A 17,632-nucleotide genomic window follows, 5' to 3' on the forward strand; every position below is an offset into this window, starting at 1 on the left:
AAACGATTTTGTCAAGGAAAAACATAAAAAATGTTGTACATCTGTATTGGATACAAACGGAAGCACATACAAACTGCTGAATTAATGACTTAATGACAAGCAGTGATTTTCTTACCCTAATTATACAGGGGCCTGTACCTTTTCTATTGGGAAAATATAGCTATATCTTTTTAATTTCGGAAAAAATGTACTTTCTTCCAAGCTCAAAAATAATCATAAAGTCAATGGTTTAATATCATTTTGAATAAGCATAATATAGCTATGATCAATCAATTATAGCATTGGCTTGTGAAAACATTATGTGAAATGTTATATGATCAACATTTCTTCATATTTATTAACAAACAAGGGAAAATATGAACTAAAAATTGGGAAAATACAGCAAATTTTCTTTAGGGGAAGGGGCCTGTATTCGGCCCCAAATCCATGCCAAAAAAATCACTGACAAGAGATGCTGTAAACATACATATTTTAGTGGTGATTTTATTTTGGCGTTTTCTGTGCTGAAATAATTCTGCTAAAATTATGATTGCGCTAGTTATGCCCCAAATATTGGGGGGGGGGGGCATAATATAGTGTTACCCATGTCCGTCCCCTCCCCTACAGATGCAATGTTACTAGCTAATCTCAGAAGCTGATGCGATCCTCACCAAACAGTGGCAGCGGGGCATTTTTTAGTTGTAGTTACTAGCTTATTATTGGTATCTTTTGCAAGTGCTGTACCTGTTGGTGTATTCAGCTACCATGCATGCAGTTAAAATTAATAAAAAATTTCATGAATTTCCATTTTTTTTTTTTTTCTGAAAATGAACCTTTTTTTTTCTTCTGTAAATGAAACTTAAAAAGGTATCTTCACACTATTCAGTTTGAATTTGGTAATGCGTTAAAATAATTGTTACTTATTGTGCTCTTTCTGAGGAAAGATGGCAAGGAAGACTATATTGACTGTAGTGGATTGTGTGTATGGATTGTGTGTGTTATATGAAGCCATACCACATTCAAACAGCAGGCAGCCAATTACCAATTACTGCCATCATACCGCTGGAGAGCTGCAGAAAAGACAGGCAATAGTAAAAACTTCTGTAATAGGAATGCTCCAATCAGAGCCTGATTACACTAGGTCCTCCGACAGCCTGCGTAATGATGCCCTAAAAACTGTTTGTCCTCCATAATTTTGTCTAAACAATAACGAAAAAACAAACGGAAAACTTCTGTGCGGTCGATTTCTCTTGATGCTACATCTCCCCTGGCATCAATTACAGGTGCTCAATGATACGGTGACACACTGGTTGAGTTCTGTCAGCAAATGTTATGTAGACATTTGAAAGCAACCAACACAAATGTACTTGGTTGTGCATGCCGACTGTAACTTCATCCAGGGTTCAATTTGCATAGCTGCATCAACTATTTACTTATAAGCAACTTCTTCTCAGTAACCAAAAGGCTTTGGATGATGATATTTCGACAGTATAATTCTGGGATGAAGGGCTACCAAGTTTGTTCAAGTGAATGACCTTCAGCAATTTTCACAGGGTCAAATTTGTTAGAATCTTAGACAACTTTTTTTTTCAATAGCTAAGAGGCGTAAGGGTAAGCAAGTAGCATGCATGGGTGAAGGGCTACCAATTTGTTCAGTTAATTAAATCAAGGTCAAATAAATTATCTTGACCTTTAATCAAGGTCACAGGGGAAAAAATATATATTTATGCAACTTCATCTCAATAACCAAGAGGGCCATGCAGTGTCATGATATTGGGCCTGTAGCATTCTGGGTTGAAGGGCTAACAAGTTTTATCATATAACTGACCTTGACCTAATTTCAAGGTCACTGAGGTGAAATTTGTTTAAAATCTTTTTCAATAACAAAGAGGACCAGGGTCATGATATTGGGCTACATGTAGTAGCATGCTTGAATTAAAAGCCTACAAAGTTTGTTTATAGGAATGACCTTGACCTTCTTTCATGATTGCAATAGTCATGGTGGTTAAAAAGCTGCACTGTCGATGTCCCAGGTTCAAACCCAATCCTTAAACAGTTACATCTGCCCTAGAAAAACACTTTGTACCCTATAGATACAATTGCAGTAGACAAAGAAGTTCTTCGGTGCATTGTATGCCCTATATGCAGTAAACAAAGAAGTTTCTCGGTGCATTATCGTCACCTAATTACGTGCCTTACTTTCACACAAAGATATGGAGTGGTGACAGCTCACTACACTATAGAGATATCCCAGTCTTTGTAAGTCAGTAAATATGTCACCTATACAACAATGCTATTGATTTTTGTCATTTTCCCTGTCTCTTTGTCTCTTTGTAGTGAATGTGATAAGTGTACTAAGAAGTAGACTTGAAGTTGCCATGGATTCTCACATTCTTTATACTTGTATACATGCATTGACTGCCATTGTCTGTTCATCTTCTTGTCTTTCCATTCCAGAATCTATTTGTCCATTTATCTGTCCATCCCTATATTTGTCCATTCCTCTGCCTGTTCATCCCTCTGTCTATCCAAGTATTGATTCCTCTTCTGCCATCACTAAGTCTGTCCTTTCTTCTTTCTGTCATTCATCTGTCTGTCCATGTATCCTCTGTCATCCTTCTTTCTGTTCATCCCTCTGTCCAGGATCCATCCCATAATTTATCCATCCATCTGTCTATCCATGTATTGATTCCTCTTTTGTCATCACTAAGTCTGTTCATCCATCTGCCTATCTATGTATCCTCTGTCGTCCTTCTTTCTGTCCATCTCTCTGTCTGTCCATTCTTTTATTTGTCCATTCCCTCTGTCCATCAATTCATTTGTCTATTTATCTGTTTGTCTTTCTTTATACTTCTCACACTTGATGCCAAAAATTGGAAACTGACTGCAAAAAAGGGAGATAGTACTAAAGTAAAAATCCCGATCTGATGGAATGTGGCTGAGTATCAGATCCCCACATCTAACAGTAAAAGCAAGCATACTGGTATTGCTAAAGCATTACATGTCCCCTACTGGTCTCCAAAAGATAGTAACAGTGACCTTGACCTTGATTCAAAGATTTTGGTTTGATTTGGTTTTTTTAACGTCCTATTAACAGCCAGGGTCATTTAAGGACGTGCCAGGTTTTGGAGGTGGAGAAAAGCTGGAGTACCCGGTGAAAAACCACCGGCCTACGGTCAGCACCTGGCAACTGCCCCACGTATTTGGTTTCGAACTCGCAACCCAGAGATGGAGGGCTAGTGATAAAGTGTTTGGGACACCTTAACCACTCGGCCATCGCGGCCCCTTCAAAGAACCCAAAACTTGATCTGTAGCTACTCATACTTAAGTTACATAGCAATTGTCACCAACATACCTTGAAGCATGACTGAGAAAAGTGTAAAAAAAAAAACTGAGTGGACAGATGGACAGACAGACAGACAGACAGACACACAGACGAATGAGGAGGAAACCTATATCTATAACCAATATCAGATGTTTCAATTTCAAGATTTGATTACATTTGATATTTGTTCGTTACTAACCCTGAATACTGAGTCACTTTTTAGCTACTGTAGTTACTATACACAGACTGTTTGATTAGCAAATAGATATCATTAACAATGTTTGTTCAAAAATTAATTATTGAGGTTTTTACTTCTATAAAACAAATATAGATATAGGATCTTTTTTACACCCCCACACACTTTACAAGCTGGTGCATCGACTGGTGTTTAATAGTAGTTAGTCTGTAGTTGATAGGTATGGTGATGTATGGAGAAAGGTGGAGATATCCTGATTTGAAGGACACCATCTGTTGACGTCATTATAGTATTGATTGGTAAAAACTCCCCCTAGTCATCTCTCATCCCGTAATTTATAAGCTGTGTATGGCAAAATTTCTTCAGACTGTAACACTATGTATTGAAGCTAGTTTGTTTACTGAACCATACATACGGTTTTTCAGGTGTTTCATACAAGTTTGTTTACTGAACCATACATGCAAACTTCGAGTGTTTCATACAAGTTTGTTTACTGAACCATACATGCAAACTTCAGGTGTTTCATACAAGTTTATTTACTGAACCATACATGCAAACTTCAGGTGTTTCATACAAGTTTGTTTACTGAACCATACATGCAAACTTCAGGTGTTTCATACAAGTTTGTTTACTGAACCATACATGCAAACTTCAGGTGTTTCATACAAGTTTATTTACTGAACCATACATGCAAACTTCAAGTGTTTCATACAAGTTTGATGCTACTGAACCATACATGCATTAATTTAGCTTCAAGTGTTTCATAAAAGTTTGTCGACTGAACCATACATACAAGCTTCAAGTGTTGTATACAAGTTTCATGCTACTAAACCATACATACAGGCTTCAAGTGTTTCATACAAGTTTCATGCTGCTGAACCATACATACAGGCTTCAAGTGTTTCATACAAGTTTGTCTACTGCACCATACATACAGGCTTCAAGTGTTTTATACAAGTTTGATATTGCTGAACTGTACATACAGGCTTCAAGTTTTTGATACAAGTTTGTCTACTGAACCATACATACAAGCCTGAGATGTTTCATACAAGTTTCATGCTGCATGTCCACTTTGCTGCACATACATATGAGATGGACTGACTGGTTCAACAAGAACATTTCTCTGTACATCAATGTGATGAGTTGTTTCTGATTATGAATTACTGTATGATTACTCAATGATTTGTTCATTAAGCTGACATTTAATAAACCAGGGAGTTGATGAGGACAAAATGTCATTGTGGTAAATATCATAAAAAACTCAACAGATTATTATATTCAGGGGTACAAAATGTACTAGAAAACTGGAATCCAAAATGAGTTTGTAGGTTGTTGAAGGCTTATCTAAAGTTATAATTTGTCAAATATCCAGGGGTTCAAAATAAATACGAAATATGGAGTTCAAAGTAAGATTCTGGTTGATGAAGGCCACGGAAAGTTCTAGTTTGTTATCACAATCTCATGTTCTCTTGACTGACGATCAATAAGATCGAAGTATGAAATTAGGTTGATGCTAGTCGATATGTCTGGTTGTTATGTTGCCACTATCCCTGTTCTGGCTTTGAGAACATGACATTATATTTGCCAAATATTTTAATGAAGCAGAATACTCTTCTTCCTGTGGAACACCAGGTGCTATTATCCTTGTACTATTAAGCTTCTTCTCTGAAGGGTAAATCTTGTTTTATGTCTATTTTTTTCCTGTTTTCGTAAATTTAGGATTTTGGTTTTCATTTACAGCCTAACCTGCCTTAGTGACTACCTGAATTCAGCAACTCCCTCTCATATGTCACCATATATATATTTTTGCCTCCAAATGTTTCTTACTAAACTTATTTCCTGAACCTGGATTAAGAGACCACCAGTCATTTGCGAAATTTTTTATTGCTTCCCTTGGAAGGTCACATATGACAGGTTTGACTGTACTTTTCTGGTATTCTTGTCTGTTCTAGGTATAATGTGCTCAAAGAACAAAATTCATAGGTGATTACATTATTGCTAAATAATATGTGCCCCATTATGCAAACAATACTTGTGCAATATTCTCATTCTTTGAACACTCTACCTTAATCGTTATTATGAAGAGGCTCAGTGAGTGTTGCTTGCTGACCGATATAATTCTGGGAAGAGCTGTCGCTGTACAAATTCCACGTAATTTCTATGAAGCCCTGTTGTGGGACACAGTATGCCCTGTCTGAGTATTGATACTGAGGTTTGCAGAACAATTAAAAACCATTTCAGTTGTAATGGTTTACCATAATTGTGATATGATGATTGAAACTTGCCATTGAAGATGTATTTAATGTGGTTTTGTCGTTGACTGGGGATTTAACGGATAGCTACGTATTTAATCTAGCGGTGTTGTGTGAGGCTGGATATTGGACGGGACAGTTGTGTTTCCAAGGGAATATTCCTGACTATACCTCTCCTGACGAGATTACCTGGTGTACCTCCGGGCCGATGCATATCAATACGAGAAAACCACTTAAAAATTCACTGATTTGATTAAAACTTGCATATATGAAACTGCACCATGCATTGTGTGAATGAATCATTGTCAGCAGAGATTTATGGTTTTAACAAGAATAAAAGTCGGTCAAAAACAGACGTATTTCTCATGGATATTACGTAATCTGGAAACTTCAGAATCGGTCTTCATTGTAATGCTCGTCAGTCTCCGTAACACTTGTAAACAAAGCTAAGATTTGTGGTGTTGTGTGATAAATCAGAAAAAAATCACTAAATCACCTACGTGTCAATTTCATCACAAAAAGTTTCTTATCCTCAGAGGAGGTTAATCCAACTAGAATAATGAACTTAAAAATCTGTATTGGTTCAACGTTCTCTGACAATCAATTCGGATCAGAAATGCAAGACGTACGCTGCAGAGTCATTCGGACTCGAAAACCTTCCCCTGATCTCTTTAATCTTTTAAAATCTCTTGCTTTGTATTTAGGCATAGTTTGAATATTGAGAAAAGGCTCATGGGGTCTAAGTGTATACATATGCAAGTGAATGACTTTTTTTAAAGAGTTCAGTAGATAAATTTAACATTTGCTTGCTGTAAAGGTTTGAGAGAGAGAGAAAGAAAGAAAGAGAAAAAAGAGAGATTTTTTTTTTTTTTTTTAATTTGAAAAAAAAATGTTTGATCGAGAGTTTGGTGTGACACTCCCAGTCAATTGCAGCCATCGTATTATCTACTAAATGATCTGTAATACTGAGATGATCAATAAGAAATATGTTGCGATGATCAATAAGAAATATTGTAATCTGCTCATCAGGGCATGTGGACAAGTGTTTTGAATGGCTCAGAAAACATTTAAAAGATGTAGCTATATCTATTACTATCAAATCACTTCAAAGAATATTTCTATGATTCATGTTATACAAGACCTCAATGACAATTTCTGTAATTCATGTTGTACAAGACCTCAAAGAGAATTTCTGTAATTTATTTTGTACAAGACCTCAATGACAATTTCTGTAAGTCATGTTGTACAAGACCTCAATGACAATTTCTGTAAGTCATGTGGTACAAGACCTCAATGATGATTTCTGTAATTCATGTTTTACAAGATGTCAAAGACATTTTCTGTAATTCATGTTGTACAGACTTCAAAGACAATTATGGTAATTCATATTGTACAAGTTCTCAAAGACAATTACGGTAATACATATTGTACAAGTTCTCAAAGACAATTACGGTAATACATATTGTACAAGACCTCAATGACAATTTATTTAAGTCATGTTGTACAAGATGTCAAAGACAATTTCTGTAATTCATGTTGTACAGACTTCAAAGACAATTACGGTAATTCATATTGTACAAGTTCTCAAAGACAATTACGGTAATACATATTGTACAAGACCTCTCTATTGCTTGTAATGCTGATAGATTCAGCACCGTTTCTTGAATATCTCAAGTGTTTATTGAGAACTGGAAATGGCTGAGATAAGGAAATCACTTTTTACGAAGCAGCAGCCATACAAATGTAAACTGCAGAGAGAACAGGTCTGCATTTGAATTGAAATCCTGTCCACGATGGCCATCACTAATGTGTCGATGATCGTGTATTTGACACGAGTATTAACAGATCCAGGTCCTATTATCAACAAGGCTGTGGCATCAGGAGACAACATCCACGGCTCATGACATTGATGTACGTCACGTACGTCGTACAGGAAGTATGAATGGGACAGCCAAACCACCATTAATATACCATCAAAGTGGTCATCAACTGTGTTGGGGAGACTTTTATGAGGAAAGAAAGAAAATTATTATCTTTCTCTTTTATTTTTTTACATATAGTAAATTTTTAACAATAATTAGCAGTGTCTATTGTAATTGCTATGCTATTGTTTTAATTAACCATTTTGTCTCAGTACTTCTCTGAGAGACAGAAACCATTTTTGTCTCAGTACTTCTCTGAGAGACAGGAACCATTTTTGTCTCAGTACTTCTCTGAGAGACAGGAACCATTTTTGTCTCAGTACTTCTCTGAGAGACAGGAACCATTTTTGTCTCAGTACTTATCTGAGAGACAGGAACCATTTTTGTCTCAGTACTTCTCTGTGAGACATCTAGGAACCATTTTTGTCTCAGTACTTCTCGGTGAGACATATTAAGGAAACATTTTTGTCCCAGTACTTCTCTGAGAGACATCTTAAGGAACAATCTTAAGGAACCATTTTGTCTCAGTACTTCTCTGAGAGACAGAAACCATTTTGTCTCAGTACTTCTCTGAAAGACATCTAGGAACATTTTTGTCTCAGTAGTTCACTGTGAGACAGGAACCATTTTGTCTCTATAATTTTCTGACAGAAACCATACAGTTATTTGTCTGAGTAGATAGCACCATCCATCATGGGACCAAACTGCTATCAATGATTGATTGGCTCGGCCATATTGGGAATACTATATATATAAAAGGACGTCTGTGAAAATTTAATCTGAGAACAACTGCTAGTGCATTTGTTACTCTCTATTTGAAGTCATTAGAAGGTGAAAAGTGCTGTGGGCAGTGTGAGATGTCACCAGAGGGGTTTATATATACTCCCAAAGGTCTGGCACATAGCAATTACAATTTCTCAGTTAGTTTGATATTTCTGGCCAAAATTGGGACCTTTATCTGAAGTTCACCTACGCCAGTTTCTACATATAGTGCGAACCCCTACACAAATGGCCGAACACCTGTGGATCTCTAAATCATGGCTGTCTCCTGGGTACGGTCTTCTCTTCCCACTCAAAGGCTTCATTTCGTTGTATCATATCTTTTAAGTGTGATGTTTGAAAACGCGATTGGGTCGACCCACACGGTTTACGGGGTTTCTTTAATCTCTGTGAAAGGTTGTCACCACCTTCACATCGACGTAAATGTCAATGACGATTCTATACCTGAATCGTTGTTAACCAAGCTTCCTCCGTATTTGACTTAATGCACTTAAAGATCACGGAAAATTACTTAAATGTCATCGGCTCCCTTTGGTTGTAAATGCCTCACTTTACCTCATAAAGTTATACCATCAATCAGATTGCTTTTCTTATATTTATGTTCATTGGTTAATTTTAAAAATGACTTCAGTGGTTTGTGGGAAACAATTTTATTTCTTTTTTTTTATTGTCTTAACCAGGTCTCCCACACCAATTTCCGATGGTCAGTAGACCTTTACACAGGTTTTTGTTCGATAGCGATATGATGGTAACATATTGGATGTTAGCTCATTTAAGAGTAGATATGTTCGGTCTTAATTAAATATTTTTCTGACTTTTGACATGATTTAAACTTTGACTCTGTTTTGTGTTAGCTCCATTTCTGTCAAAGTTGTTAAGTAAGGATCAAGGACTTTGCATTTAAGTTTTGAAACATCCTCGAGTTGAAAAAGTAGTCGATACTCCAGAATGTGTGTGGGTGGTACTCTTAACATTATTTAACATACTGTAAAAATAAATCACTGGAAATTTTTTTTTTATCAATCACATAAAATTATATCTGAAATACTTCCATCCTTGCCATTTACATATAGGATTGGATATTATGGTAGCTGTTTAACATATGACATCGAAAAGTTTAAATCTGGTATTTCATCTGTTGCAACTTTATGTGTAGCTGGCCTCATATTGAATAAATAATTACTGTACCATGATATGGCATTGATTGAACTTTACAAAGGAAATTGTTTACCCAATTTGTTTGTGCAAATAACATATTTTATGTTTCCTCGTTGATTTCTCTTGCATTTTTAGGTCATCTGACCCAAAGGGTCAGGATGACCTATAGCCATCATGCTTCGTCCGTCGTCGTCCGCCGTCCGCCGTGCGCCGTGCGCCGTCCGCCGTCCGTAAACTTTTCACATTTCAATCTTCTTCTCAAGTTCCACCAGTGGGATTAAGCTGAAACTTGCCTGAAATGATCCATAGATGGTCCTGACCAAGTGTTGTTATTTTTCGGGTCAGTCCGAAATCCAAGATGGCCGCCATAGCCGCCATTTTGAAAACACATTTTAAACTTCTTCTCAAGTTCCACCAGTGCTGTTGGGCTGAAACTTGCCAGAAATGATCCTGAGATGATCCCGACCAAGTGTTGTTATTTTTCGGGTCAGTCCAAAATCCAAGATGGGTGCCATAGCCGCCATCTTGAAAAACACATTTTAAACTTCTTCTCAAGTTCCACAAGTGCTATTGAGCTGAAACTTGCCTGAAATGATCCTGAGATGATCCCGACCAAGTGTTGTTATTTTTCGGGTCGGTCCGAAATCCAAGATGGCCGCCATAGCCGCCATCTTGAAAAACACATTTTAAACTTCTTCTCAAGTTCCACCAGTGCTATTGAGATGAAACTTGCCTGAAATGATCCTGATATGATCCCGACCAAGTGTTGTTATTTTTCGGGTCGGTCCAAAATCCAAGATGGCCACCATAGCCGCCATCTTGAACAACACATTTTAAACTTCTTCTCAAGTTCCACCAGTGCTTTTGAGCTGAAACTTGCCTGAAATGATCCTGAGATGATCCCGACCAAGTGTTGTTATTTTTCGGGTCGGTCCAAAATCCAAGATGGCCGCCATAGCCGCCATCTTGAAAAACACATTTTAAACTTCTTTTCAGGTTCCACCAGTGCTATTGAGCTGAAACTTGCCTGAAATGATCCTGATATGATCCCGACCAAGTGTTGTTATTTTTTGGGTCCATCCGAAATCCAAGATGGCCGCCATAGCCGCCATCTTGAAAAACTTATTTTAAACTTCTTCTCAAGTTCCACCAGGGCTGTTGGGCTGAAACTTGCCAGAAATGATCCTGAGATGATCCCGACCAAGTGTTGTTATTTTTCGGGTCGGTCCAAAATCCAAGATGGCCGCCATAGCCGCCATCTTGAAAAACACATTTTAAACTTCTTCTCAAGTTCCACCAGTGCTATTGAGCTGAAACTTGCCTGAAATGATCCTGAGATGATCCCGACCAAGTGTTGTTATTTTTCGGGTCGGTCCGAAATCCAAGATGGCCGCCATAGCCGCCATCTTGAACAACACATTTTAAACTTCTTCTCAAGTTCCACCAGTGCTTTTGAGCTGAAACTTGCCTGAAATGATCCTGAGATGATCCCGACCAAGTGTTGTTATTTTTCGGGTTGGTCCAAAATCCAAGATGGCCGCCATAGCCGCCATCTTGAAAAACACATTTTAAACTTCTTTTCAGGTTCCACCAGTGCTATTGAGCTGAAACTGGCCTGAAATGATCCTGATATGATCCCGACCAAGTGTTGTTATTTTTTGGGTCCGTCCGAAATCCAAGATGGCCGCCATAGCCGCCATCTTGAAAAACTTATTTTAAACTTCTTCTCAAGTTCCACCAGGGCTGTTGGGCTGAAACTTGCCAGAAATGATCCTGAGATGATCCCGACCAAGTGTTGTTATTTTTCGGGTCGGTCTGAAGTCCAAGATGGCCGCCATAGCCGCCATCTTGAAAAAACACATTTTAAACTTCTTCTCAAGTTCCAGCAGTGCTATTGAGCTGAAACTTGCCTGAAATGATCCTGATATGATCCCGACCAAGTGTTGTTATTTTTCGGGTCGGTCCAAAATCCAAGATGGCCGCCATAGCCGCCATCTTGTAAAAAACATTTTAAACTTCTTCTCAGGTTCCACCAGTGCTATTGAGCTGAAACTGGCCTGAAATGATCCTGAGATGATCACGACCAAGTTTTGTTATTTTTCGGGTCGGTCCGAAATCCAAGATGGCCGCCATAGGCGCCATCTTGAAAAACACATTTTAAACTTCTTCCCAAGTTCCAGCAGTGCTATTGAGCTGAAACTTGCCTGAAATGATCCTGATATGATCCCGACCAAGTGTTGTTATTTTTCGGGTCGGTCCGAAATCCAAGATGGCCCCCATAGCCGCCATTTTGAAAACACATTTTAAACTTCTTCTCAAGTTCCACCAGTGCTGTTGGGCTGAAACTTGCCTGAAATGTTCCTGAGATGATCACGACAAAGTGTTGTTATTTTTTAGATTGGTCTGAAATGCAAGATGGCCGCCATATCCGCCATCTTAAAAAACACATTTTAAACTTCTTCTCCAGTTCCACTGGTGCCATTGAGCTTGAAATTGGTGAGGATGTTAAGGAAGGCGAGTCAACAAAGTGTTGCTATTTTTTCGGCCTTGTAAAAACTTTGGCATGGCAGCAATGGCGGCCATTTTGTAACATGATTGCGCAATCATGGTTTTCCTGAACAACACCTATTTCAAACTTCTTCTCAAATTCCACTGGTGGGATTCAGCTCTAACTTACCAGAAATGATCCTTAGATGGTCCAGACCAAGTGTTATTATTGATTGGGTCGGTCAGATATCCAAGATGGCCACCATGGCCAACAGTGCCACTTTATACTTGCTACAGAGAATGCATACTACAATAATATAAGGGTTTTAATTTAGAGTCAGATGACCGTTAAGGCCCCTGGGCCTCTTGTTCTATTAAAAATCAAATTAGAATTTTTTTTTTTTTGTTATTTGTCCCCACCGGTGAAACTTAGGGCAGGAGGTAAAGGGGGGGGGGGGGGGGGGGGGGGGGGGGGGACTATAGATTTCCTGTCTGTCTGTCTGTCTTGTATATATGTACGTATGTAACACCAAACTTGTTGGTACTGTAGCCGCTTCATTCCTTAAAGGATTTTCATCAAACTTCATACAATGATGGAGAACCATAATAACTCGGACAAATTTGAGTTTCAGGGATTTTCGGTCAAGGTCAAGGTCACTGTTACTATTTTTAGCAGGTGTGGGTGGGGGACATGTATTCCTTTAGCAATACCCAGTATGTTTGTTTTGATCAGCTTTTTTTTTGCTTTTAAATTACGACATTGTAGTAAATCACAAACTAATGAAATGGAATGTGTTGTTATTTAGGACTACATTTAAAGATGGCCAAGGAAATGTCAAGGTTGTTTGTACAAAATTTCGCCATCTTATTCATTTGTGTTGACATTTGTGTTTGGAAGAAATTTTAGATAATTATATGCCACTTTAATTAAAAGGCTTTTTATCGAGAAGATAATTGATGTGGTTGGTGATTTAATGACTGTGACTATATAAGGATTGAATCGTAGATGAAGAGTTACAGCAAACATCTTTGACATTTAAATGAGACTGTCAGAGTATTTTTAATTGTCGGCATAATAATTAGTGAACAACTTCGAAAGTTTGATTAGGAACTGAATAATTTGAATTTTTCATTGCAAATTTCTTTTATTCTTTCAAAAGAAGGCAAGGAGTTTGAGTCATATGATTTATGATATTTACGCAAAAAATTTATGTCCAGTTTTCCGGGACCCGACTCGCAAGATGAATGAATTAATTTATAGATTATTTTGACTGATTTTAAAAGTGTTATCTTGACTGATTTAAAAAGGATTATCTTGGCTAATCTGATTTAAAAGGATTATCTTAGCTGATTTAAAAAGGATTATCTTGACTGATTTTAAAGGATTATCTTGACTGATTTAAAAAAGGATTATCTTGACTGATTTAAAAGGATTATCTTGGCTGATTTTAAAGGATTATCTTGGCTGATTTTAAAGGATTATCTTGACTGATTTTAAAGGATTATCTTGACTGATTTAAAAAGGATTATCTTGACTGATTTAAAAGGATTATATTGGCTGATTTTAAAGGATTATCTTGGCTGATTTGAAAGAATTACCCTGGCTGATTTTAAAACAAGTTAAATGTTTGCTACAGATAATGTTTTTGTGTTCCAGATTCTCAGCCATTCAGACTCGCAGCGATCACAAAGTGCTGATGACGAAAACAATAGTGTATGGAAAGGGATGCGTAACATAGCCAACATGTTAATGGACGATGCTGAAGAGGACCCTGGACCTCAAATTATTGACCCCACCGAGGGCGTCGACTGCAAACTAGGACGGATACAAGTGGCACTTAGCTACGATTTCCAAACACTGACGTTGAACTTAAAAGTTTTTCAGGGAGTTGGACTTCCTGCTAAAGACTTTACCGGAACAAGTGATCCTTATGTCAAAATTTTACTTTTACCAGATAAAAAACATAAACTTGTCACAAAAGTCAAAAAGAGGAATTTAAATCCACGATGGAATGAATGTTTTCTTTTTGAAGGTAAGTTATTTGCTTTGTCTGTTTTAAATCAGTTGAAATCATGAAAAATATTTCTCAACAAGTATAAGATTCACTAAGAGTGATGCACTGGGTCTTTATTTAGCTATTTAAAATGCTTTAAGTTAAGATTTAGGAACATAAAGACACTACGGTTTATTTCTGTCTTCGATTTTCCTGGGAAAAATTGTAAACACCTTCAAGGTCAAGGTCACACGCCAGATTATTGGTTTCCTTGACTGCTGCGGTGTTTGTTGGAGCTTACACATGCAATCCCCCAAGTAAATCACATTTTTGTGTTGATTGCTGATAGAATGAGGTGATAAAGAGATCTGTAATATGTACAGTATATTGCCAAAGTAAAACCTATTCCAATGTCTCAGAATAAAAACAAGGTGTAATGAAACCCAGGCAACATCCTGTTACCAAGGTGATATACTGGTGCTGTGTTACCAAGGTGATATACTGGTGCTGTGTTACCAAGGTAAAATACTGGTGCTGTGTTACCAAGGTAAAATACTGGTGCTGTGTTTTCCAAGGTAATATACTGGTGATGTGTTACCAAGGCAATATACTGGTGCTGTGTTACCAAGGTAAAATACTGGTGCTGTGTTTTCCAAGGTAATATACTGGTGCTGTGCTACCAAGGTAAAATCCTGGTGCTGTGTTACCGAGGTAATATACTGGTGCTGTGTTACCAAGGTAGTATACTGGTGCTGTGATACCAAGGTAATATACTGGTGCGTTGTTAACAAGGTAAAATCCTGGTGCTGTGCTACCAAGGTAATATACTGGTGCTGTGTTACCAAGGTAATATACTGGTGCTGTGTTACCAAGGTAATATACTGGTGCTGTGTTACCAAGGTAATATAATGGTGCTGTGTTACCAAGGTAATATACTGGTGCTGTGCTAACAAGGTAATATACTGGTGCTGTGTTACCAAGGTAATATACTGTTGATGTGTTACCAAAGTAATAAACTGGTGCTGTGTTACCAAGGTAATAGACTGGTGCTGTGTTACAAAGATAATATACTGGTGCTGTGTTACCAAGGTAATATACTGGTGCTGTGTTACCAAGGTAATAAACTGGTGCTGTGTTACCAAGGTAATATACTGGTGCTGTGTTACTGGTAATATATTGGTGCTGTGTTACCAACGTAATATACTGGTGCTGTGTTACCAAGGTAATATACTGTGGCTGTGTTACTGGTAATATACTGGTGCTGTGTTACCAAGGTAATAGACTGGTGCTGTGTTACTGGTAATAGACTGGTGCTGTGTTACAAAGATAATATATTGGTGCTGTGTTACCAAGGTAATATACTGGTGCTGTGTTAGCAAGGTTATATACTGTTGCTGTGTTACCAAGGTGATATATTAGTGCTGTGTTACCGAGGTGATATATTAGTGCTGTGTTACCAAGGTGATATATTAGTGCTGTGTTACCAAGGGTAATATACTGGTGCTGTGTTACCAAGGTAATATACTGGTGCTGTGTTACCAAGGTAATATACTGGTGCTGTGTTACCAAGGTAAAATCCTGGTGCTGTGTTACCAAGGTAAAATCCTGGTGCTGTGTTACCAAGGTAATATACTGGTACTGTGTTAACTAGGTAATATACTAGTGCTGTGTTACCAAGGTAATATCCTGGTGCTGTGTTATCAAGGTAAAATCTGGTGCTATGTTACCAAGGTAATATACTAGTGCTGTGCTATCAAAGTAGTATACTGGTGCTGTGTTATCAAGGTAATTTAAGGTGCTGTGTTACCAAGGTAACATCCTGGTGCTGTGTTACCAATGTAGCAACTTGTGCTGTGTTTTCAACAACCTGGTGCTGTGTTACCAAGGTAACAAATGGTGCTGTGTTATCAACAACATGGTGCTGTTACCAAGGTATCACCCTGGTGCTGTGTCATCAATAATTTCATGCTGTTTTACCAAAGTAGCAACTAGTGCTGTTTTATCAAGGTAAAAACTGGTGCTGTGTTACCAAGGTAACAACCTGGTGATGTGTTACCATGGAAACCATCTGAGGTACTAGTGTATTTAATCATCACATGTACCACATCAAAGAGTTGTACTCTTTGCATGACAAAACTTCTCTGATGAAAAATATTGATGTAATAACTGAGTGAAAGGCTGTATTAGATGGAATGTATGTTGTCACCAATGTCACAGCTGTGTAACACAATATACTGTTGATAGTGTTCCTCAGGTGTGGGAAATGGGATTTAATAGTGTAATGGATTACAGTTGGTAATCACAATATTAAAAAAATAATGAAATCACATATATGAAATTTTATCACAAAATGAAAAATAATTAAAATCTACAGATATTTAATCACAATATTAAAAAAATAATGAAATCTACAAATATTCTATCACAAAAGGAATAAATAATGAAATATATATATTTATTACATTTTTACTATTGAAATATTGAAAAATATTCATTCTATAAATCTAAAGTGATATCATATCACTTTTTCTGATTTGACCAATCAGAATACTGCTTACAAACGACAATGAGGAAAATTAAGATTTGCATATAGCTCTCCGTCATGTTAAATAACGTCATAATGCATTGGCGTACATTTTTGAATCGTTGACAGGGGCCGCAATGAATCCTGGGAAATATTGAGCTGCTTCGTTATATTTTGCTATAAAATGTAATAAACAGAAAATCTAACAGTATACATTCAGTAATACCAAATATATTTCACTCATGAGGCTAATAGTGCTACACACTCATGAAAAATGTTAAAGTATTAACCCAACTCATGAAATATATTTGGTATTACTGAAGGCACTATTAGATATCCTCTCTCTATATATATTTTTGTTCCCTAAATTGAAAAATAAAAAACATAAAAAAAATAACATATACAGTTGTACAACTAGCTTTCTTACCCCAAAATATTATAAAATGATTTTCATTGAGAAATTTTTACAAACCATGTTTATATTTACTCAATCAAAAGCTATTGGTATTGAAATGTATCCTTTGATAAGCCGTATATACAGTGCATTCCGCTTAATCGGGTTGCCTATTTGCGGGGACTTTTTACCCGATTAACCGACTTACCCGATAAGCCGAAATGCACGTCGCCATCTTGGATTTGGTCCGTAATGGTAGTCAGACTTGGGTCGATTTTGGATGAAAATATTTGCGTTATTATTGTTAATAAACGGTGTTTTTGTTTGTGCTTTTACTGATGTCAAATTGTCAGATTACTATTACTAATTGTATAAAAATGTGTGTATTAAAATAACAAAACCTTAATGATTTTCTTATTCCCGGCACAGTACAATCGTAGCACCTCAAATCGGGGGGTCATACATCCCTGTTTCATCCGTGTGTTCCTAATTTGACATACGATCTAAGGACTCGCCGACAATTACATCTAAAATCATTTATGTTTATCATAGAGACATTCTTATGTTCGCTTTGAAGTTTAAAATATTCCATATTATTTCCAATTACCAAAGCACAGAGAT

The 17,632-nt window shown here is 37.1% G+C and overlaps 1 protein-coding gene across 5 annotated transcripts in view; it reads left to right on the forward strand.

Annotated features, from left to right (window-relative positions):
- The window catches only part of LOC117326983 (synaptotagmin-7-like), a 239,298-nt gene that overhangs the window by 185,797 nt on the left and 35,869 nt on the right, over positions 1-17,632 (forward strand). For all 5 annotated transcript variants that reach the window (XR_004532554.1, XR_004532553.1, XR_004532552.1 and 2 more), the window contains exon 4: positions 13,757-14,132. Coding sequence is in view for 1 of the 5 variants with exons in the window: in XM_033883786.1 (XP_033739677.1) it covers positions 13,757-14,132 (376 nt within the window). In the remaining 4 variants the exon portion in view is untranslated. The remainder of the gene's footprint in view (positions 1-13,756; positions 14,133-17,632) is intronic.

Source organism: Pecten maximus, chromosome 5 (genome assembly GCF_902652985.1).
Source record: "Pecten maximus chromosome 5, xPecMax1.1, whole genome shotgun sequence".
In the NCBI taxonomy this organism is placed as follows: Eukaryota; Metazoa; Mollusca; class Bivalvia; order Pectinida; family Pectinidae; genus Pecten; species Pecten maximus.